Source organism: Notothenia rossii, assembly GCF_949606895.1.
Source record: "Notothenia rossii genome assembly, chromosome: 4".
In the NCBI taxonomy this organism is placed as follows: domain Eukaryota; kingdom Metazoa; phylum Chordata; class Actinopteri; order Perciformes; family Nototheniidae; genus Notothenia; species Notothenia rossii.
The window spans coordinates 24,870,163-24,895,488 of record NC_136902.1 but is presented as its reverse complement, the minus strand read 5'-3'; the positions used below and the strand labels follow the sequence as shown (position 1 = coordinate 24,895,488).

Genomic DNA, 25,326 nt, shown 5'->3' with positions numbered 1-25,326 from the left:
CCAGCTGTGCAAAATATAAAGATACGATTTTGTGAAAGGTATTCTTAGCTGCAACAGCTGAAATGGACATCAGAAGGTAGACGCGTCTGCTGTACAGTGTGACAGTCAGAGCACTTCTGTATCACAAAAGAAATACTCCCCTTTACGAGGTGGATTTTCAAATGCACCCAGCCGTTCTCACGCACAGATGAAGGCAGATCCTTGTCTGACACGTGAACATATTTTTGAAGAGCAGGACCACACAACTCTCTGTTCTCTGCCTCCCCCTGGCTTCTAAGTCTCCGTGGCAACGCCATGCGGGTCGTCATGTTATTATCACCGATGCTTGACCAGCCGGCCTTCTTCATTCACACTGTCTGCTTAATGAACTCACTGCTTTCTTGTCAAGGCAGAGTGTGTGTGTGTGTGTGTGTGTGTGTGTGTGTGTGTGTGTGTGTGTGTGTGTGTGTGTGTGTGTGTGTGTGTGTGTGTGTGTGTGTGTGTGTGTGTGTGTGTGTGTGTGTGTGTGTGTGTGTGTGTGTGTGTGTGTGTGTGTTTTTGAAGCTGTGAGTGCCAATTGTCCTTATAGGATGACTTTAATCCTCAAGAGGCCAAAAGATGTGAAGTAAAATATGTCAACTTTAAAATGTCCAATGACTTGGCAGTATGATGACCTTGGGTTTAGTGTCAACATAAGAACATCAGCATTGGGTTTAAATCTAGGGAATTTCAAGGGTTAAAGATGACCTATTATGCAATTATCCAATTCCAGCTCTACTGTATTAATTTAAATGTGTGACTCCACAAAAGTAGGTTTGCAAGATCACAATTGAAAATAATTTATCTCAAAGTGGCCTTTTATGTAGGCCCTTAGTTTATTCTCTGACTAAACCAAGTTGTTGTATCTCAAATTCAAATTAGTTTGTGATGTTTAATAGTGCTTACACACCTTTTTGTTTCAATAAGCTACATTAAATACAATGTTAGGCCCAGAAACCATTTAAGTTGCAATAACGCATAATAAATAAGTTCAACTGACATTTAGGAGAGGTTTAGTATTAGGGAACAACAGAATGTCTTCATGTTGATAGTAAAAAAAAATGTGTGAAAGTGAGTGTGTGACTGTGTGTGTATGTGCAGAAACTCATGACATCCCCCGCAAATGTCAGAATATCGCCCTCCTCCTTTTGTTGGGTGACCCCAGAGAATGTTTTGGAATGGCCACTGAGAGAGAGGGATTATGTAGAGACAAAGACTGCGAGAGAGAGAAAGAGAGAAATATAGAGAGAGTGAAAGGCACAAGAAAAGAAGGAGAGAAAGAGGGAAAGAGGGAGAGGTCAGGGAGCCAGCTGATGTGAAAGTGCCTCCGATCACCTCGTGCTTCTCCTCCGCCCCCTGGCTCTGTCTCTCTCTATCTGTTCCACTCTTTCTTTCTTCAGTTCCCACTTGAATTCCTCTCCCAGCGCTTCACTCCATTGTGACGTCGGGTTTTGATCGGCGATAACAACAGAGATGCGTCAGTCAGGGCCCACACACACACACACAAGTTTAAAGTGCCACTGCAAGTTAAAAGTGGCCCTCAGACACCCGCACACACATACACATGAACACAGTGACACACACAGCAGTGGCCTTTGAGTGAATGCTCCTCACAGGGCATAATGACAGCATTCTGCAGTGGCCATAGCTGGGACAGTTCCCACAGACAAGACAGACACAGAGGGACAGAGAAAGACCATTTCTCTCTGTCTTCACCTCTCCTCCTACTCCCCACCTCCCCTCCAACAACCCTGACTTTGTCCAGACCATGTGACCATCAACAGATCAGCCCTATTGGCTAATAAATGTCTGGACAGATGACTTATAATTGGCTTATAAAACAAACCTAACCAGTGATTATAGACATATACAAAAATATACTTTGAATATCAAATACTTTTGGCATTTAAGTGGATTCTGAAAAGTTTCTAGCGTGCTTAAAATGTTGAAATGAACTGTTATGAGTACCTTTGCAACATTATAAATAAATAATCAATTTGACACCTCCTGCTAAGTGTTCAGCTACAGGCCGGGCATATAAAGAGTGCATTTAGCCATGACTGCGAGTGTTTTTTGGAAACATCTTGAGCAGACAGATCATAAGCAGATTTGCAGGAGTGAAATTAGATGGATCTGTTATGCTAGTGACCTCCATACTCAAAATAGCTTCCTAAAGACTGTACAGGGCCACCCTCCAAATCTGTGAGTATTTCAGTGGAGTATTCATCTTCAAATTCACCTTCTCTAAGCACAGGTCGATGTTAGTTGGCAAACGGTATGCTTTGAAAGATTATCCCGCCTTACATTCCCCAACATACATGATTTCGACCATGTGAGCTCAGTCCCTGCATATTTGTCTGTCTGTCTGCGAGGGGCCACTCCCCGTCATTGCCTATCCCACCACACAAACACTACAGCTCACTACTGACTGCCTCTGGTTTCAAACTTTATTTTTTCCTCGTCTGACGTGACATAGGGAAGGATTTGGCGATGTTTATTTTGAAGGGGGGGATGGGAATAAAGGTGGTGACGGTGGTGGAGCTGGGTGGGGGGGCAGGTTACGGAGCAAAATGAAAACATGTCACTCAGGGCCCATTAAAATGTAACCCTGCCCAGCAGAAGAAAGGTACCCATATCATCATTAAGTCATCTCGGGGCGTAGCGAAAACCGCAAATATTATTCCTGCAACCCCCCTACAACACACACATGCACACACACTCCTCCTCTTCTTTTCCTTCAGATGACAGAGAAGACGAGATGATTGGAGCTACGCAGTGTATGCTCACTGCCCGAGGATGACAAGAAGATGTTTGGGAACTTCCTGATCATGCATCGGTTTGTATGTTTTCAAGAGCAGACATGAGGAAAATCATACAGATAGAGTCTGTCCTTCTCACTTTGTGTTTGGGTTGGGCAATATGCTTACATTTTCCAAGCTGCCACTGTCACCTTATTTGAGGGCGGACCGTTACATTTCCAAAATAACAACCACCCAATCATTGATATATTCATCCAATATCCCAACTCTACTTTGGGAAAACGCTTCTATGTAGCTTTCAATCTTAACTACAGTACCAACTCTTCCAAATCAGAACATGTTTAAATTAATCCTATCATATTTAATTTTATAAAATAAAATGTGTGAAAGTAAAAAACGAATCCACACCCTGTCGCAGAACCTACATAAAGTCTCAAATTGCTAACTACACTTATACTAATGTACTGCACTACTATATTTATGTATAGTAGTTATACTATACATGGATATAGTACAGAATTCAAATATAACAGATATAACAGAGATATTTTTGGTTAAATCCAACTTTCTAGTCCATTTAATTTATGTTCAGGTGTGTATGAGGATGGCCATTTCCTGCTATTTGGGTGCATCACTCCACAGTCAAGTCATCACCCATGTGAGCCCATTGCCAAGCCCTGCGCGTACACACAACCCCAAAGCACAGATGTACACACACACACACACACACACACACACACACACACACACACACACACACACACACACACACACACACACACACACACACACACACACACACACACACACACACACACACACACACACACACACACACACACACACACACACACACACACACACACACACACACACACACACACACACACACACACACACACAGAGCCACCTCTGTAACCAGGGGGCATTTGTGACGTTCAGCATTATGAAAAATGGCTTGCCCCCGAGGCGCACTGGGGTGGCAGTGATTATAATATCCAGATAATCATTTCAAACAAATTATCATAATTATCAATCAATCATGAGCCTATTTAAACAGGGGGAGGGATGGGGGAGTGTGGTGCTGCTGGCAGGGGGTAAACTATGGCCCGGAGCACTGGATCACTTATGTGACCCGTGAGCCTCCCTCTGTCCACATAATAGCCCTCATACATTTAGGGTCATTTAGCTAGCATATTTAGAGATTCAATTCCCCAGCTTGATATGGGGAGAAAAAGACATTCACACACAAGCGCCTACACACACACACACACACACACACACACACACACACACACACACACACACACACACACACACACACACACACACACACACACACACACACACACACACACACACACACACACACACACACACACACACACACACACACACACACACACACACACACACACACACACACACACTCATCAACTCACAACTGCAGCTGACCCCCATTTGGCTCTCTCGTCTTTCAACATGGAGTGGGAAAAATCTACTTATAGGTCAGAGTTCATATCAACCCCTCTCATTTTCCCATTTGCAACTAATGCTGCATCTTAAAAACACATTTGCTCGATGATGTAGGAGAAACAACAGCTAGGGCTGGACAAAAACGACATAATAACACATCTTTGTCAAAAATAGAAAGAAGATTGCTATCTGGAAACCATCGAGAAATATGTTAGGCAAGCATGTCCAATATCAATCAGACAAATAGAAGAGGAAGAGTGACACATGCGGACAAACAGAGACCTGATCGTCTTAAAGAGATATTCCGCTGTATCTTTTCACAGTAAATCCCCTGTGAAAAGCAGCATGAATTGATTCAATCTCAGTGGTATTGAGAGGTGAATGAATAGGGCTTGTAGAGAGAGAGACAGAGAGACACGGAAATTGAGAGAGCCAGCGAGATAGAAGTAGAGAGATAGATAGTAGCCTTCAGGGGGAGATGATCGTCTTGGGAAAAAAGCAATCAGTGCTCATTGATTTTCTCTGCTGGTTGAATGGAGGGTGTCTATCTGGAAGTCATTATCTGCCATCTGATCTGCTGGAGTGTTTACACACGTCGGGATGGACAGCGGCGCTCCTCTGAAGATGAGGATTAACACTCACTCACACACACACACACACACACACACACACACACACACACACACACACACACACACACACACACACACACACACACACACACACACACACACACACACACACACACACACACACACACACACACACACACACACACACACACACACACACACACACACACACACACACACACAGGGCACTGACTGCTTTCTTTCATCCTGCTCCCTATCTGGCTACCACTTTTAAATCTAAGGAATCCAAAAAGAAATACAAGTCCTCCGATACCCTATTAACTTCCACACACACACAGACTTAGGTGTCTGTGCAGGGTGTGAATGAGAACATGCGTAAGAAGGGCCTAGACAGCTAAACAGACATATAGTCCTGTTTTGTATGGCCGGACCAGCCCAAACCAAACAATCCCTGATCCTATCACCAATAGCCACTGATAGCAATCTATAGCTCCAACAACACTACACCGTCTGCTGAGAGAGAGGAGGGGATGAAATGAGAGGAAGAGGATGGATAAAGTAAGCAGAGAGAGAATTCCGATAACGCTACTTTTGATTCTCTGCCTGTGGGTGGGGTGTGAAGATGCATGTGTGTAATCCAATACGGCTCGGCCCATGTCGAAGCAAGGGCTGCACATGAATCTGAGGCCTTAAACCTCACACAGACACACACACACAGCAGTAAGCTCTGGGCAGCTTTCAGTAAGTGGACTGGAGAAGCTACAATAACATTTTTGCTTCCGTTTTATCCCTCGCCTTAACCCCGACTCTGCCAGTGCCCCCCACTCGCCTTCACATTCTTTCAGGACTGACTCAGCAACGTGCAATGAACCTGTGTTTGTGGTCGGTTTAAATAAGTCAATGCCCGTTTCTATGATAACTGTATTCCTACAGTAACTATATGTATTGTATACATATTTTTCTGCTTTAAAGATGAATATAAATATGCAGATTTTTTTAGATATTTATTTTCATTTACTTAAATTGTGTCTTAAATAATGTTAGTATTTATTTAATTAGAGTGAAACTTATCTATGTATATACACAGTGTCTGGTATAATTCAGTATATAATTAATTTTAGATTTAAATAACTTTTGTTTTTTTGGGTACCAAATACTTATTTTTTGACAAATATGGGGGTTGGTGTTCCAAAACAGATGTTTTACTGTAATATAAGAGCTAATAACACTTACAGTCATGCAAAACCACGCACGCACGCACGCACGCACGCACGCACGCACGCACGCACGCAAACACACACACACACACACACACACACACACACACACACACACACACACACACACACACACACACACACACACACACTTTTCAGCAGTTAACTACTTTATTCAAGCTACAACTCAATTAACATTCTGCCTCAATCAAGCATAGCAATGTTAATGACATGGTGGAGAAAGGAGAAGTCAATGTTTATGTGCCTGTGTGCGTTTGTGTGCGTGTGCCAATGCCCTGTGTCTGTGTGACTGCACGATGTGGATGAATGAGTCATGTCATAAGGACTGGCTCATGCATAATTTCATTCATATTCATAACAGCCATGTGGTCTGCCACCGCCCGATGAGGGCCCACCGCAACTCACACTCTGCATAATGAGATGTGGCCAGTGTGTGTGTATGTGCTGTGTTTAGATTTGATGTACTGTAGGTAAGCATACAGTATGTCTGTATTCTGTCATCTTTGTGCGTATTGCAACTTCCCGCTCTTATCAGTGCATGTATGTGTGTCTTTTTATATGTGAGTGTGTAGATGTGTGTGTGTGTGCAGAGTGGTTTGCACGGGCCACCCTTATGAAGAAGGCGGTTAAGTAGTTTATAAAACCGTCTCGTTTTTTCCACATTGTACGAACATGTGGGGAAGAGGGCCCAGCCCAAACCACCTGCGGTCAGCCCTTTAAATAAGCTCATTGACTAATGTAGGATTTCACATCAACCAAGCAGTCAGTGATTTGCATGCCCGCCTGTTTATAGAGGATACAGCAACAAGACCCTTGACCTGAAATGCAAATGAGGAAATTAAAGTGACTTTGTTTTTCTAAGGGCCAAATTGGTCATAATTGTAAATTATGCCAAAAGAGATTTTAAGTGAAATACGTCTTGCTCAGGTTGGTCGCAAGGCATCTCCTCTCACACACTGCTTTTATTAAGGAGAGCTGGATTAGAGTATGTAGAGAAAAAATAGTTCACCATTAGATCTGTTGCTGATGTTTTTACCTTCCTGTCATGTAAGATAAGACACAATGCATACATATACTTGTGAGGCTTACTCCAAAACTCAGTTCCAATTTATTTGATGGCTAAATCTGTGATGAATGCCACAACATAATGGTTGTTTTGTAGATCTGTTCTGTCAAACAACTATAATCAAAGTCCACTTCGGAATTATATAAAAACATTTTTCCATTTAAAATTCATATGGTAAAACTGAATAAATGTTTTCAAGACAATGCAAACAGTAGGTTTTAAAATATTTAAAATACTGGGGCCTCTAAAACTCACTCATATGATAAAAACCTTATATAATTTACTGCTGTCCCATTTCCAACCATTGATTTCTGCTTTAACCAACGTGCCATCGACTCGTGTTGGAGCTACGCCTGCATGGCTTCAGTCATTCTCAGAAAGAGTGTCCACTCTGCTGCAGCCATTGTTCTTTCATGGACCATTAGATGGACATGAACTCTCTCGCTGTCCTTTCTTGACCCGCCGACACTGGCCATAAAAGCAAACTGCCCACCCTCTTCAATACATGCATTACCTCATAAAGTGGTCAGTGACTGGTCAATGGGACGTGTCGGTCAAAGTGTGTGTGAATTTGTCCGTGTTTTTGTCTGAGTGAAGAAAGGTTTTCTGTTCTTTGATAAGAACGGCCGAATAGTTACTGAAACACTTGCCAATGAATCCAGCTTTAAAAAAAATATGCTTTATTTGCTCGACTGAAGCTTTTGTAGGAAGCTCAGAAAATGTAACACCAATTTAATATTCTATTATGTTATCAAACTGCACCATTCAGACTATATTTTCTGTACACCAGAAAAATGATGAAGTAAATGTGATCAAGCTCCACTAGAGGAGTTGAGAGGAAACATTGTCACATTTTCTGACAAATACAAAAAAGGAAAATAAGTATTTATTGTATGGTGAATATAAACTTCCATTTTATGTATCCACCCTAACACGATGATGTCTTTCCATTTCTTTGATGTATAGGTTAGCCCAGCAGGATTGCTGGAGGTACATACATAGGATTAATGAAATATAATAAAGAGGTGAGACCATCCTACCTTTTTGATGCAGCTGTCAGGGGAGGCTTCCTCATGGTCATTCATCATCTGTTAACACACAAACAAAATTGAGATTGAGAATCTGTTTATTAAGGCATTAAAAGAGAATATTGATTCCTACGTTTCAGAGGGCCTCAGCCATGGCTTATGACATCGCTGCTTGAGGACATGAGCAAAGGGTGTTCACAGTTCATCACACAGACCCTCTGGGCTGCAAATGTGACCAGAGGGGTATAATAATGGACTGAGAGGTCACAAAAACACACACAGAAGCAAACATAACACCACACACACACACCCACTCTGATGAATGAATGCCCCGCAGATTTGACGTTAATTCTCCGCTTCAGCGTTGCAGGAAATTTCACTGAGACCGTGTCCGTGGGTGTGTGTGTGTGTGTATGTGTGTATAATTAAGCCTTCAAGCAATATTTACTGGGGGCAGATGGGTGGTAGAATGCTCCCAGTGTCTGCCAGAGGAAATGAAGGAAGTGGGGGAATGATGAAGAGATGGGGCTGCCCCTGCTGCAATGAGGGGGCATTTCACATATAATGGCAACCCAGAGTCTCTCTCCGTCTGTCTGTTTCTTTCTTTCCTTCTCTGAAGCCCATTGATGGCCACTGAAGATCAAATAATAGGTGCAGACTGTTTTCAGAGCAGTTTGAGGTTTGGTGGGGGATCAGCGTGGTACTTTACTGAATTTAAGTGAAATTAGGCGTATAAAACTCCTTAAAGCACAGACATATTGCATATCTGATCCTCCCTTTTCCTGCACCGTATCCTCCTCATCAGCCGTTTCACAGTATGTGTGTTGTTTGGGTGTTGTGAATAGAATGGCTGCCTTTACATTAGAGCTGACATATCAAAGTTTGTATTTCCTAAGCCAGCGTTACCCCCCGTGATTGGGAAAGAGACATTTATCTACTGTGGAATCTGCCGTGGAAACTGTGGAGCCAATCTTTCACTTGTGGCATACAGCAACTTCTCTTATGCACTTTTCTACACAAGGCTTCAATTCACAAGAGGTGATTATTGTGTGCATGTGGATGTGCTTCAGGATGAACTGTCCATAGGTTTCTCTGTAAGATTATTAATTATTCAGTTAAATAGAAAAACTGTTATCGGAAATCATAGCACATAGAAGTTCACTCTTAATTCTTCCTTCTCTCTTTCTTACTGAATAGTGAACCAGATGGGCCATATGTGCACCAGTGTGCCATACCGAGTGGTTTCCTATATTAAGCTGTCAAGGGATCTTTTTCTCAGCCTCAGCAAATGGGAGCAATTACACCACAGATACTTACAACAGTGTTTTCAGCCTACTTACACATCATCCAAACCTTTACAGAAGCTTTGTGTAACTGAAATCAGGTTTAAACAATGCAAAAACATTGTATCCGCCTCAAAATGTGTCAGTTTGTTTTGACTTGTGACTGTAGCTATTCTGTTTTAAAAATGCGCAGACAGAGTTTTGAGGTTTGGTAAATTTCATTAAAATCTGATCAACATGTGTGCATGAGCTAGAGAGTCTGGTTAACTTATTTTCAGTTTGATGGCATTGAAAAATACATTGTAGTATGTATTTATTATTCTCAAATCAAATCGTATGCATTCAAGTTTTGCTCCCAATGAATAGGAATGAAACACTCTCAACACTCAATAAGCCAAAGAGTTGTGAGTTGGTATGTGTGATTAGTTTCTTTGAACATCAGGTTTAAAAGTAGTGGTTACTTCCTGCATATAGTTTGTCAGTAGGTAATAACACTGGCCTCTGAGCAGCATCTTCTGAGGGTGTATGTGTAGGTATTGTATTTCTGAGGGTGAGAGAAATGTTTGCTTTTTGTAAAAAGAACCAACACTGTTACAAAATGGCAATTTCTTTTATTTGTACTACTTTGTTTACTTATCTATAATGTGAAATACATGCTTCAATGTAACACCTCTGTTGGGTAAAATAGAAAGGGGTTTCGGAATAACTATTTAGTAGTAAGAAAGAGAAATTAAATTAATGTTTCTGCTCGGTAAGTAAAAGTGTGCTTGTGAACTTTAAACATGGCGATAATAAAAACAGAGAGAGAGGGAGAGAGTCAGCAAGGGAGAGGGGGAGAAAGAGGACTTCCCCTTTCTGGTAATGCACAAGACCAGCTGCAACAGTTTACAAAACCAACAGCTTGGCTGGGTCATCTAAAATGCTACCAGGCGTTCAGCAACTATAGGACAATTTCTGGACTTTCCCCCTGTTCTGTATGCTAAATGCCAAGTGTAAATATGTGTGTGTATCAAATTGTGCAAGAGTAACCTAAAACTGTAGAAGACATGCAAGCAGACATGAGCGGTTTAACTGATGCCTTAATGTCTTTCAGCTTCAGGTGGGGGGTCGGGGCGGTGTGGGCTTTCTATCGTCCAAACCTCAGTTTTGGTTCCAGAAACACTGAGCTGACTGTCAGGAAAATGCTAACGATAAAGCTTCATGGCTTTGATATCTATGCAGATCAAAACCAAACTGTTTGTCTGTTGAAAAGTTACCAAATTAAGTTTATATATTTAATAAAAGGAGAGTGGTGAACAGGGTTTCCAGCGGGTAAGCAAGGGCTTGTGCAAAGATGACTAACTGTAACACTAGGGCAGGTGGAGATGCTCTTTCAACACTGGCATACTGTATCACACACACACACACACACACACACACACACACACACACACACACACACACACACACACACACACACACACACACACACACACACACACACACACACACACACACACACACACACACACACACACACACACACACACACACACACACACACACACACACACACACACACACACATGAACACACTCACTCAAACACAGCAGAAAAACACACACACAGACAGACAGACAGACAGACAGACAGACAGAAAGACGCACTGAATGGCCTAGCCCTGCAGCAGAACCCTGCCAAGCAAATAAATAAGCTATTAATTAGGGAAGGAAAATGTGATTGGCCACTGACTGGCGGTGCTATGATTTATTGCACGTGTCACCGTCATCTCAAAGTGATTTTTACTCGGGGTCGGTGAGACAGGTCCAAATAGAGACTGGCCTATGTAGAGAGGGATAGATTTTCCACTACACAGAGAGAGGTAAAATTGTCCATTTGTTCTGTATCTACCCTGCTGAATGCTGACATGTCAATATGTCTTATAGAAAAGAGAAAACACTGCGAGGGTAATTAAAAAGTGTGTGTAAGTGTGTGTCTAGGCTCACAAACTTCTCTCTCTGGCCCATATGACCTGAAACATAAACAAATCCAGCCGTGGCTTGATGAAAGTGCAGCCACCTGCAGAATCCTTCCACCAAGAGCTGTCTAGACCCTCATTAGGGATGTGTAAAATGTGTGTCTGTGAGAACCATCTCACCGTGTCTGTTGTGTGTGCTTTCACACAAGGAGGGAGGGAAAACCCCACCGATATTAGAGTTTCACTGCACAGCTTTTGTTATTGGACATGGTCAGGACTTTTTCAATACCACTTTAGCACCATTCGTATTGACATGCCATGATGACCAAGCGGACAAAGAAAACACAACGTGGGGAAAGACACTCAGTTAGTGGACTGCCTTATTGTTTTCACAAGAACTTTCACAGCCAACACATGATGGAGCGAAATCCCGCACAGTTTATTTCCAGAGCTCATTTAACGTGAAAAAACAGCAGAAATGCCCTCAGAGGGTTTTCTATCCAGAGCCCATAAAGCATATGCTGTGGTTTTGTATGTGCAGCTCAAGTCAAACCTTCAGAAAAAGACCCATCCATCATGACTTATGGCCACGCCAATGGGAAGGCTGAGTAAGTAGCTATAGCAACTAGAGGTGGACCTTACAAAGCTTACTCATCATCATCCTCAGGCGCTAGTAAGAAGAGGGCCCCACTAGGAAAATGTTAGCATTCTGTTGCCAAAAACAATTCTCCTCGACTCTGGGCAACTCTGGATAATATGAGGCAATACAGCAACACGGCCCAATAGATGGCTGCGGATGTCACAAAGCCACAAGTTTCCAACAAGAAACAGCAGCAAACAAACCTCAGGTTTTTTTTAAATAGGGCCCTGACTGACAACCCATTGGTTGCAAGAGCCACACCAAGAAAGCCACAAATTGAAAGTTTTGCTATGCATTTATTGGGAACTTTTGCAGCTCCTTGGCACGTTGACAGGATTTCATTGTGGTAGTAAGGCCCTGGACGAGTTTTTGATCTTGTTGACGTATAGATGGGAGAGGAAGCGGTCTTTCACTGTGGGTCGTGTTGAATAATAAACTGCATAGAAAGTGAGTTTGTGTCGGAGAGCAAGAAAGAGAAGAAAAAGAAAGAAATAAAAACGAGAGGAGAGGCTCTGTTTCTCATTGCTGGAGCCTTTAAAATAGATCTAACCGTCATGTCAAACATGATCTCAACAAATGGATATGACTCCTCTGACTCCTAGATACTGGTAAATCTGATCGGAATACTTACTCCAAAAAAGGAAGAAAAAGAAGTGGGGGTATCAAGTCTTCAGTGTTTTTTTCTCTGAGGTCTCTCACTATCAACTGAACTCCCTGATAACAAACCTTTCACACGTTTGTGCCAGAATCTGTTAGAGATTGTTTGACTACGGATATGTCTGAATCAGTCTGCTTTTTAGCATTAAGTCTGATGGTGACTGGTTGTAGTTCCAAGTCCATTCTCTGGCTTGTTCTTTAAAAGGGTGTAAGATGGGGCTATTTCAGGACTTCCCAAAGATAGGGGCCTTGACAGCTGACCCAAAACAAGCCCGAGTTATGACTTCTTAAAAATATGCTTTAACAATGAGGTTGCTCACAGAACTTTAGTAGGGAGGTGGGGAAACTAAGGCAGGAGAGAAGGAAACAGATTAACAGCAAAACTAAATACCAGGAAACTGGGCGTCCATCAGATAAAATATATGTATGATAACTTTAATAAGTGGACGTCTTAAGGTTCCTTGGCCAAGACAAATATCAAGGGGAGTTTTGATAGGAAACTTTCACTCCATCTCTTTGTCTTAGTTGATAGAGAAGGTAATTATTAGTATAATCACAGTTTGGTACCTTAACTCCATCTCCACTTTGCTATTAAGCTTAATGTGAGAAAATCATATTGGTTAAAGGTAAATAAAAGGATGCCAAAGGAATGCATGAGATACCATTGTCTATAAAGGAGGATTAGATTGACACTTATCACGACACGCTAAAGCTAACACTTTTACCCAACCCTACATCCAGATGGGTCTCTGCAGGGTGTGGCCTATGACGGAACTGAGAACTGTTGGTGAGATAGAGCTTAGCGCACAAAGGTTAGATTTGGAAGGCAAACACTCAACTATTGTGCGACTCTGGAAAGTCACGGCCACTTGTCAAATACAAACGACTGATATTTACAGAAAGAGCATTGACCCCGAATGTCCTGAGAGTCTTTGTGTGATTTATGAAGAAAATGCCATAGTGAAATATCCTGGCAGGGTTTTCATTGACTCCGGACAGGCTTGTCTCATCATTTAAATGTCCTGTATGATTCACAGGTCTTGCAGAGACATGCTTGGTCTAGGTGCCACACAATATATTCTGGGTACAAATGAACGGATTAAATATGTGTATTCATACGTATGACAGTTAGATCGTTTGAACTCAAGAAAGTGATGCCACAAAGGTGAAGTGTCACTTAGTAAGCAAACAAACCTTGGGAAAGAATCCTAATCTTCATGAATAAGGAGAGACAGGACTCTGAAGGGAGGTGGAGGAAAACAGCAGGAATCTGCAAATGTATTAAAAGGGTCATATTTTCATGGGGGCCTTGTATGACCATCCATCACTTGACGTCCAAGGCCCCTTATCCTTTTAAGGCCGTTGACTCTGAACTTGATATCGACAGAACCATACAGATAAATTATCTCCCTGGCCTTCGCTTTATTGATAAGTCATTTGGGAAGATGATCAGTAATAATCATAAGTGAATAAGGGTGTGCCAATAGATCTCGCACTAGCAGATGTTGTGACAGCCGCAGGGTTGAGGCCCAATAAATAACCCCACCTTTTGGCCTAAGAGGATTGCCTACACAGCATCAGTGGCTGCTGTGGCATGCCTTTCAGATAATGATATATCACGTCCTGCCTCTTCATTTTGATAAAGGTTGCAGTTTATCGATATGTGGCAGCAGGAAGAAAAATAATATTGCCTTATTTCTAATGATCTCCTATTCTTCCCATGACACCTATTGCCTCGGAGCAAGCAGGGGGTTATGGGAGTAAGATTTAGGGTCTTGCCTTGAGGGCATATATATCGAATCAAAGGTCATGCCACGGATGCTTTTCATTTCACATACTTCAGCTGAGCGAGATGCTTGCGCAGCCTATGCATATATGAATGTTTACATTTATGAGCTACATATATCTGATATCGGCTTTTCAGCTGAGCAATGTCATATGTTTCATATCTCCATTTCCCCTTGCAAACTGAATTTGTGTATTTAGAAATATACACCAGACCACACTGTCTGTCTCTCAGTCGAGTGCCAATATGAAGCCCTAATTCAAACCAGGAATTCCTTTAGGTAGGTAGAAAAGGACGCGGAAACACAGAGAGGGGGATCTCTCATCGCATCAGGGGCTTTTCTGGACAGCAGCCACTGAGATATTGTCACGTGACGACGGATAACTGGCGAGTAAATTACGTATCGTTTATCGGGGTCCAGCTAAATATTTACAACGTTTGCATATTTTAACATAAACAGAGGGGTTTTGGTAGCTTTTCATTCCTCTGCTCTCCCTCTTTCTTCTAATCCAATATATGTACAGGAAGAACAAGCTGGCTCAAACAAGAAGACAAGATGTGGACAGAAGTTAAACAGCAAGACTTAGGGAAAAGAGGAGAAAGGTAAATACTTATAGAGAAAGCTATGATCTGTACTTGTGTGCGTTAGTCGGTCAGGCATCTCCTGCAAATCCATCCTGTGGCTTTTCTCCATTTTTGACCACACACATGTATACTAGGCGTTTGGGCGCGAGCCCAAACATAGAAGTGAAAAGTCTCTAGTGACTTGGAGGCTAAGTGCGTGTATATATTGGTCAGTGCTTGGGACAAGCAGGGGCATTCTTTAGGACTCCGAGGGTTTATACCAAGGTCATGCCCTACACACGAGGATGATAATGATGATGCTTGAGAAGGCCAAAGCCACGCCGAGTGACTCGCTGATGAGATTCCTCCTGCATATAAATAAACAAGGCCTGCTGTGGATTTCCTGCTCAGAGCTAAGAGTGTGTTTTTGTTTGTGTGCAATAGGGTTACTTTGGTGATATTATTTTTGATCCTCGATTTTTTTTTTCAGAACCATTACATTATTACAGGAGTAAAAGCTATTCAGTGTTATTATCAAAGACTTCCCACAGCTCCTCTGTGTTCTGTACACTAAAAGTATCCACAACGTTTCTTAGCTTAGTCTTAACTCTCTCAATGGTCTGTTTGTACTGGTATGGCCTCTATTTACAGGGAAGACTTAGAGCTTAGCTGTTAGGTCATCAGTAGGACAGAGGTGAATAGTTTGATGTGTGCTGAGGAAAGAGTTAACATAGTTGAATGTTCATAAAAGCTCTTTGTGCAGTCTGTGCTTTAGTCTTTGTGCATGACTGAAAAGCTGCATTAGGAATAATTAGCTTGTTTCTACATTATAGGATATTTTTGGCATTCTAAAATAATATGGTTTATTTCAAACTGAAGCACGTACACAAAATAAATACCAACAATAATAATGGCAGCTTAATAGTTGTAATGGCTGCTATTAGCATGTGTATTATTCTGAGCAGGATGTGGAGATAAAACACAAAAAGCATTTGTATTTAGCAAATGGACTGTAACTTGTGCACTGTTTATCCTTGTGATTTCTTCTTGAGGCCAATCAGATTATTTGCACGGTGGAAACATATAAAAGACCAGAGCAGTTAAGGCAGCTGCTACTGCCAAAAGATACTGTCTGAACATGCTGGCTACAAATGTTTTCTTTCACTATGGTGGCCACATCTTTTCATGGGTTTTTGGGAAGGAAAAGTTATTGCAAAATGCAGATAATGTTCACTAAATCATGATGACTGATTGTTTTAACTTGTTTTACCAGGAATTAAAAATGTAATTCATAATAAATGCATACCAATGTCATACATTCTAAATAATGGCATGTATGCTTCAACATACTTTCAGACTAAGAACTGAAAAATAAACAAAACATCAACTGTCCTCAGAATAAACAACATAGAATTTTGAAAGTTGACACTAGGTGGGCATAAAAGAATTACACAGAGTGCTGAAAAATACATTCAAAGAACAGCAACAATTGGAACCCAAGGTACCATTGAGAAATGATTGATCAAACCCATTGTGGAAATGAATCCCCGACCATTCTTCTCTCATTGATTCGCTCAGTGTAACATTTGTTGCTGCACAGCAACCTCTTTGGGGCTCTCATGCTCCGCGTACAGTTTTATTTTCTTTCCAACCCTCCCTCTGTCTTTCTGTACACACACTCTATTTATCCGTGCTCTCAAGAGATAGCAACATTTATCACAACGAGAGCTGTCTCCAAGTCCAGAGGATCAACCCATCACCCCCACAATAAATGTCAAGCTCCCGTGATTTATGCAGCTAATGAAATTGATTAGAAGGCTACAATGTCCCAGAACATTGTAATCGCGTGATTCACTACTGTCCTGTTTACTCAATTTGCTTGAAAGATCAAGCAAATTGTGTGTGATGAAACCAGCACTGGCTGGTTAAAACAGGTTGTGAGATATCTTTTGGCCTTGAGGACTCTTCGGAGAAGACATAATTGAGTGGAGATAGTGTAGCAGCCCCACTCCCATGTACAAAGGCCATTGTCTGAAGTGTGTGCCATCAAAACCAAAGATGAATTGAAGTGTCACAGACTTTGATAATTTCAAGGATGATCTGAGACTTCAAAAGACTGCATGGTAATGATGTTGCAAAGTTGATGATATGATGCTGCTGGCTGTCCTGGGGCACTGAATGGAAAAACAGTGGACTTTGTGGTGCAAGACACTGCCAAGTAGAATTGTAATATCTGACAGATACCTCATGATATTCCAAAATTGAATCTTTCCTTATTATATCTAAACCCAGTACTGTTATACGTCAAAAAGTAGCCCTCCATCATAGGCGTGTCAGACTAACAAGTACTTTTTACTTTGTCAAAGGCAAAACCCACCTCTAATATTTAGGTTTATATGAATATCCATTCAGTTGACCTTCGGGCTCATCACCAATGAGTTTATTAGCCGGGCCATATAAGGTGAAGGCCTTTTACAACCCTGTTAGTGTGAAGCCAAGACTATCTCTGTCACTGAGATTGATTTTCCCCCGGCTTATCGAGCGCTTCTTTTATCAGCAGAAACCTTCAGCAAGGGATACTAAGTCCCATTTGCACACCTCAGACTTGAGACTCATCAAACTTAACAGGACTTTATCATTGTCATCACCAACTGTTAAAATCTCTTATCATTATTATCTTCATTGGTGTCGGGTATACCAGTTTAATTTTTATGTAGAGCTATAATCATCATCCTGGCTGTTAGAATAACAAAGATCTGATATGTTCAGATAGGATGCTCTGCCCTGGTCTCTGAACCCTGGCTTATAGCTGTCTGTCTGTCTGTCTGTCTGGCCAGTCCATGGGATGATGACGGATGACTTTATTAGGGGAGTAGCATGGTCACAACTTGGAACTGGGACTTTCCATTAGTCATGTAACAAGAGCAATCAGCTCGGAAAATGTTTGCGAACACCCTCTTGACCCTTTTTTTGTTGATTTTATAACTGCAAAGCCAGAACTTGAGCTATTCTTTGCCCACACCTTAGCATATTTCTATGAAAGAAAAAAATACAAACTAAGAGCAGAGGAGAAACTGATTTCAAAGCCGTTCACTCATTAAACTTGTTTCTTATTTTGGCCCCTGCGGTTGTAATATATGACTAAGGGAGAGAGTTATTGGACAAAGGAGGAGGGAGGGAAGGAGAGGGGCGAGCTTGGTGAGAGGAAACTTATCTGTCCTTGGGCTGTGGGACAGAACACAGAGCCGGCTTTATTCGGCGTCTCGGCCCTGTCGTTAAGGAACGATGACACACTCCTCCAGGCCCACATTAATCTTTAACAGTGTGATTTCTAAAATAACACCAATGTTTTCCCTGAGGCACGTGGGGAGAGAAGGCCCTGTTCAGTCCCGCCGAGCTCAGTCAAGTTTTCCTTTTCTTCTCCCTCACACTGTTCATGCTTGAGAGTAAAGAACAGGGGAAGCGGTTGGAAATCTAAAAAGATGGACAAGAGTTTGAAAAGAAGAGACGTAGAGTATAAGAGCAGAAAGTGGAGCTGGAGCAGACTTGGTGCAACGTCACCAGATGTTAAAAGCCCTTGACCTCACTTACTCACCCTCACAGTGGCAGCTCCAGTGGCTCCCTCCCGCCACACATTACTGTTGTTAACAGTGTTATCACAGGGCTGCCCTGGGCAAGATAAAGACTGTGGCTGCTGATGGGCCTTAAGTGAATGAGGGACTGGCTGCAGACACATAGACAGAGGGGAGTGTCAGTCAGCCTGCCTCTGGTTAATGACAGTGGAGAGATAGAAGCTGAAACAACATTTTGTGGGGAACTATGTGTGTTTAACAGCAGGCTGGGAAAAAGGGAGAACGGGAGAAATAGGACAGTGCCACTAATGTTGTTTGGGTTTAAGGAGCCAGACAGGAATCTTGCTTTCTCTCTCCCTATCAGGGCTGAGAGAGGCAGCTTGGCCGCTTGCTAGTGACCGTTACACAGCATGATAGCGCTGCAGCTTTGAGGTTTTCCACCGGGACAAGCAGGGGGCCTCATAAAGCATAAATAAAAAGATGGAATATGCAGTGAGCTGATTCTAACGGATAACCAAAGCCAAAACCACTAGCTCATGATGCCAATGGATTCTTGCAAACATCTTGTCTCCCCGAATAGCATCTCCCTGTAACTCTTCTCTCCCTTTGTCTAGATACAATATATCTTGTTTCACAGCATAGATGCAAGAGTGATAGGCAAGTACTCTTCATAAGACTTTTTTAGGACTTTTTGAGGCTGTTAAGCTGTCGGAAAGGTTTATATTTTCTGTATCATTCAATAACTTCCATGTGCTTTTCATTTCTCATCTCCGCCCTCCTTCCTCTGTCTCCTTTCCGCTCAGTGCTCCACACAGTATACAGAACATTGGGCCAAGGCTAACATGTATCTATAATGTGTTCGTCTCAGGCAGCCCCCCGAGGAGAGGAGCGCTGCTCTGGCTCCTTGGCACAGCGGACAATGTGGGTGTTGTGTGGAGGAGCTGGCTGGCTGTACACTCACAGACGAGTCAATCTGGGGCCACTGCTGAACTGCTGCCTGTCCTGCCGCTCTAGTGCCTCAATAAGACCACTCTTTACTCATTAAAAAAAAAAAAATCTTCCCCTATTCATTTTGCATATTTTTCACAGTTGAAATAAATAGGAAATAATTTTTGGATCCACATACTGAATTTGTTCTCTTCACGCTCAGTGCAACCCTGTTTTATGGGCCTGTGTGTCTCTATAAGTGTGTGTGCTTACATGAGAGTACTCCTTTTCATAGTGCTGACACCCGGCAGATTGAGACATCAGGCGCCTGCTCGCTGTGGTAAATTAGCCATTCTTCTCAAGGGCTAATTGGAAATCTAAATGTTTTGCAGGGGGAGAGAAGAGCTGTGAAGGAATGCGCTCAGCCTGTGAGCGGAAAATCAGATTACAGATTTGTTTCAATATTTCTTTTCAATGATATTTGGTGTGAATGTACTCTGATCATTGCTTTATGGAAATAAATTGCAAAGAACAAAACATATTTAGTGAATAGTGGATACTGGAATGCAGTGAACAATGTTTATCAAGAACCCTTTGTTGAGACATATTCTCATCCTGAAGCCCTCACCACTTTTAATATGCAAACACTCAAAGCTATGAATTAGAGGCAAATACATTTCCATGCATAATGACCCAACCGCAACAAAAATAACATTAATTACAGTGCCTCCATCTACATAATTCAGAATAAAATATGAAACAAAAAATGCCAGTAACACTAATTGACTAATTCATCACAGGGCTTTGTTGGTAAATGTTCCTCCCTGCTTGAGTAGTTTCAGCAAAATTAAAACATTTGCATAAAGTTACGGTTTGAGCCCCGCCAGTAAAGTAGAAAGTCAGACAAAATATTGTTTAACAGTGGAGCATGTAATAATTATGAATACCACTTTCTTAACCCTTTAGTGATGAATTGTGTTAAAAAAAAAGAAAATAAATGTTCATAAAATATGATGCTGGTCATCACTGCATGTATATCTTTTTAAATAACTGAGTCTGTTTTGTACTTAAATTGTGAAGATTAAACTTGACTATTTGATGATTTAAAACTAACAAAAAAAAACCTTCTTTTGAATTCTTAATTTCTTGGCAAGCATCATCTTCAAGTCAAAGTGGTGTGACTTTGTTCTTTATAAGCAGACGGTCCTGTGAATGCGGCCGGAGGCTGGCCCGTGCACAGTTATGGGCGGTACTCCCTGTTGTTGGGGGTGAGTCTGAGGTGCTGGGAAAAAGGGCCGTGCATTCACAGTAAATGAAGCCTTGTGAGTAACCGTGGAGAGTGCTTCTTAACTGATGAGTCCAGAGACAACTTCCCAGATCTTCTCTGCCACATGGAGACACCCACAATGCTAAAGACCTACTGCCATCTTTAGACCGATCCACAGAAAGCCACTGAAAAGCTTAGTTTTAGCCTCAGCCGTGAAAACAAATCTAAACACTGTGAATTGAGTTTTGTCTCATTCTTCTTAATTGGCAGCAGCAGGTTTTTGCCTCTTTTTCTTTAGCGTTCAATATGAATAAATGCGACAAGCTTCTGATCCCGGCTTTTCAGCCTATGCCTGTTTATTTATCTATTTCAACTACACCCAAGGGAACAAAAGGCATGCAGAATGGCCACTGACAGCCATGTCGAATATCTCTTTCTGCCAAATCTGGCTGTTTTCTCTCACTGCTGTCACTTGATGTCTTTATGCAAGGCTGAGAGTTCACCACGATGAAAAGGGTGGGGGCGAGCTGAGCGAGTGACCCCCACAGGAGGGGAGTATTAAAAGTAAAATAGAGAGCGAGACCGAGGGATGGATGAACCAGAAGGCGGGAGAAAAGTAGAAGGGGGAGAGGGGGCTCCCCTGCCGGGTCCCAGGCATCTCGGTTGGCAGTCCCCATCTTGGCTTCAGACGGCTTTTGTCAAAGAGGGGAAAAGAGGGTCTCTTCTTCACTTGGACATGGGACAATAGACGTTTTGTCAGTCAGGGAGGGGGTGTCAGTGGGGGAGTATGGAGAGATGCTGAAAGAGGAATAAAGCCAAGGACCCATCTTCACAAGGGGTGGGGTGGTGGCGGTGGTGGGCAGCCCTTTGGGACTGGGCAGATGTTGAAACAAGGATGATTTATTAGCCTTAGTGTCCTTGGTGGCACTTGGCCACCATCCCAGATTTAGGAGTGAGAGAGGGTGACTGGGAGTAAGAGACAGGGGGGACAGAAGGAGGAGGAGGACGGCAGCTATGTCTCAGAGACATCTTAATACCTTCTATGGGCATGGGGCGCTTCTTGCTCCCCGACCGTCATGGTATTTTTGCCCGATTCTCTCGTAGAAAAATAACTTGGTTGGGAGTCATCTGCATCACTGAGCTGGACCTTGTCACCCAGCATTACCCTTTCCCTCCAAAACAACCTCCCCCCAACCAACCCAAACACACAGACCGTGTGTGCAGCCCTTACTGCACCACCACCACCATCACCACCATCCCTCCCCTGATTATATAAAACAACAAATTACCAAATTAACATTCCCAACAGCCCTTACTCTCCCTTCACAGTTCTGGGCAGAGACACTTTCAAACTTGCCAGAAAACAAGTCTAAAAGAAAGCTTTCTATGGGTGCATGTGGCTGTTTGTGTGTATTATGCATGTTTTGCATGTGTGCGTGGTCATAGAGATCTCCACTTGTTGCTATAAAAAGAAAAAAATGTAAGAAAAGCTTAAAACATTGTGTTGCTGTGTTTCTGAAGCAGCCGCAGATCCCTGTAGCTTAGGGTCTGCGCTGTGCTGTAATTGGGAGGTGTCACATGTTTAAAGTCACAGCGTGTCATCCTGTCATGCCACCCATGAAGACCCATGAGCCGAGTTGTGGTCAGAAGCTACTGAACCTTAAGTGAGAAGAAATAAGACACATTCCTCGGTGCAAATCTTCCTTAACAGTTTTATATTTTTTACGGGTTTCCCTTTCCATCCCCATAGCACATCTCTCCCTCTTCTTTAATCCAAATTCTGCCCTTCACTTCCCTCACACATTCACCCAACATTTTATCCCTAACCTCCCAATTTCAAAATGCTCCTTGCTTTTCCTGTCTCCTCCCAGCAACATTCAATCTTGCAACTTAGCCCTGATAAACTGTAGGAGGGTTACTTCAAGTAGTGAAGGAAAGTTTGGACAGCTTTCATCAAGGGTATCCAGGGGGAGATTGATTGGCAAAGTAATTTACTGCCCAGTGTCCGTTCTACGCTCCTCGTTCTCTACCTCTCTCCCTGCACTTCTCCTGATCTGTCCATCAATCCATCGAGTCATTGGAGTGCAACTCTTTACAAATCCATACCTGCTGCCTGGAGGTAAAGGTCTCAGTGGGAGTGACAGCGAATGTGTGTGTGTGTGTGTGTGTGTGTGTGTGTGTGTGTGTGTGTGTGTGTGTGTGTGTGCGTGCGTGCGTGCGTGCGTGCGTGCGTGCGTGCGTGCGTGCGTGCGTGCGTGCGTGCGTGCGTGCGTGCGTGTGTGTGTGTGTCTATGAAAAGGTCAGCATGTAAGGTTAAGGTGGTGGGGGTCTATGTAACCACCAGCCCAGATGAAAAAGACTGATTGTCTTTGGGTTGATGAGGAGATTAATGGCTAGACGGCTGTAATAGTGTGTGTACGTTGTCTGTGCGTGCATGTGTGTATGTGCACATGCGTAGACAATAGGCATGTGACTTCTGAGGACTGGAGGAGGGGGCAAGAGCTTTTGACATGAATGAGAGGGAGGGTCATCTATCATCTAAAGAGAAGGGTTGAGGAGGGCTTGGAGGAAAAGGCAGGAGAAAGGAGAGAAGAGGTTGCCGGGTCAAGTCTCTATCACTCTCACTGTCTTCTGTTCCCTCACTGTCAACCTCACGGCGACTGACCACTCAGCAGACCCCACTTCAGCCTCTCTACGGCTGTTCTCCCTCAAAAAACGGGTTCCCCCCTTGCACAGGGCCCCCGGAAACTTTTGTTCCGTTCATTAGTACAACAAATACATACAGATGCTCGGGGAAGGAGGATGCGGGGAGAGAAAGGATTTCTAAGCGCATACCCCCCACCCCCCCTCCAAATAACTGCTGATTTGTGGGCAATCTGCATCTTTGTAAACAAATGGTATGCAGAGGAGCTCATGTGAGAAGTGGTCTCATTATTCAATGTAAACGTGGACAGTTAAGTGTTTAAACAGGGTATTAGTGATAGGATGGTCTGTGATTTGTTTGACTTATTATTAGTTTAATAGTGGGAAAAAAGAACAAATGCGGCACGTGAAAATGAAACGGACATCCATGAGTGATGGTTAACTGACAAATGGCTGCGGGACATCTAGAAAGGTGTGTGTGTGTGTGTGTGTGTGTGTGTGTGTGTGTGTGTGTGTGTGTGTGTGTGTGTGTGTGTGTGTGTGTGTGTGTGTGTGTGTGTGTGTGTGTGTGTGTGTGTGTGTGTGTGTGTGTGTGTGTGTGTGTGTGTGTGTATCTAGTGTCTTACATAAATGTTATGTCTTAGAATGAGTCCTTATTGCTAATGTCAGCATCCCCATAATCAGGTTTCATTTCATCTAAGCAAAGCCGTGCAATACTTTTTTCCGCCTTTGATAGCTACAATATTTGGGGTTAATTACTTTTGCCTCGGCGGTGTCCATCACAATTTCCCCATTAAAAAAAAGAGCCATGAAAAATCTATTTGCCTGGTTGGATGATGAAATTATTTCTTTCCCATGGAGAAATGTCTTGATACTGTAGGAAGAGAGACGGCCGACTTATACCAGAGGTTAATGACGAACATGGGACAATGACTGTGTGTGTGGGGAGTAGTGATGGATGGAGAGAAGCAGGGAAGATGGGTCTGGGGGCACAAAGACTGGCATACATGTCCCTCCGCCCCCCATGACTGCTCCATCCAAACTTTTTTTTACTACTCAATGGCCCGTTTTCTCCTGTGTGTCCCATGAATTATGTAAACGACTATGGAATCCCTTTCTTCAGAGGAAGGCAAAAAAAGGGAGGAAGAAAAGATAGAAGTAAGCAAAATGCCTCCTCCTCACTTTTTTTTCTCTTCCTCACGCTTTCTCTGAACAACCTTTCATGTTGGCAGTGTGGGCCTGGGTCTGGGATCTGCGGCCATGTGAAAGGACGGTGGTGGCCGCTGAGTTGGTGGAGGGGGAGGGTCGGGGCACAATGACACATACGAGGAACCGAGGAGGCAGGCAGGGAAAGAATGCCGGCCTTGTTGTTGGACGGCTTGACATTGATTAATGAGAGAGAGAAAGACGGAGAGAGAGAGAGAATAAGAAGAGAGGGGTGGCATTGGTATAGTAGGCCAGACAGGGGGGGAGTTGGACCCTCGTAGGGGAGAGAGACTCCGGAAGAGCCTCGGGCTGCACTGCTGATCAGGAAGAGGGTGGCTGCAGTGTAACACCGCCCATCAGAAAACGTGTGAGTGTGTGTGTGTGTGTGTGTGTGTGTGTGTGTGTGTGTGTGTGTGTGTGTGTGTGTGTGTGTGTGTGTGTGTGTGTGTGTGTGTGTGTGTGTGTGTGTGTGTGTGTATGTGTGTGTGTGTGTGTGTGTGTGTGTGTGTGTGTGTGTGTGTGTGTGTGTGTCTGGTGATACCCGGACTGTTTAGCCTGAGGGAATGTCTGTCTTCTCTCATAAACAAAAACGTATGTAGGCACACACAATTCAACGTAGGTCACATCAATCCTCATCCATCAAAGG

The 25,326-nt window shown here is 43.0% G+C and overlaps 1 protein-coding gene across 7 annotated transcripts in view; it reads right to left on the bottom strand.

Annotated features, from left to right (window-relative positions):
- prdm16 (PR domain containing 16) overlaps nt 1-25,326 on the bottom strand; it is a 174,995-nt gene that overhangs the window by 71,823 nt on the left and 77,846 nt on the right. For all 7 annotated transcript variants that reach the window (XM_079674886.1, XM_079674892.1, XM_079674887.1 and 4 more), the window contains exon 3: nt 8,191-8,238. In XM_079674886.1, coding sequence (XP_079531012.1) covers nt 8,191-8,238 — 48 coding nt within the window. The remainder of the gene's footprint in view (nt 1-8,190; nt 8,239-25,326) is intronic.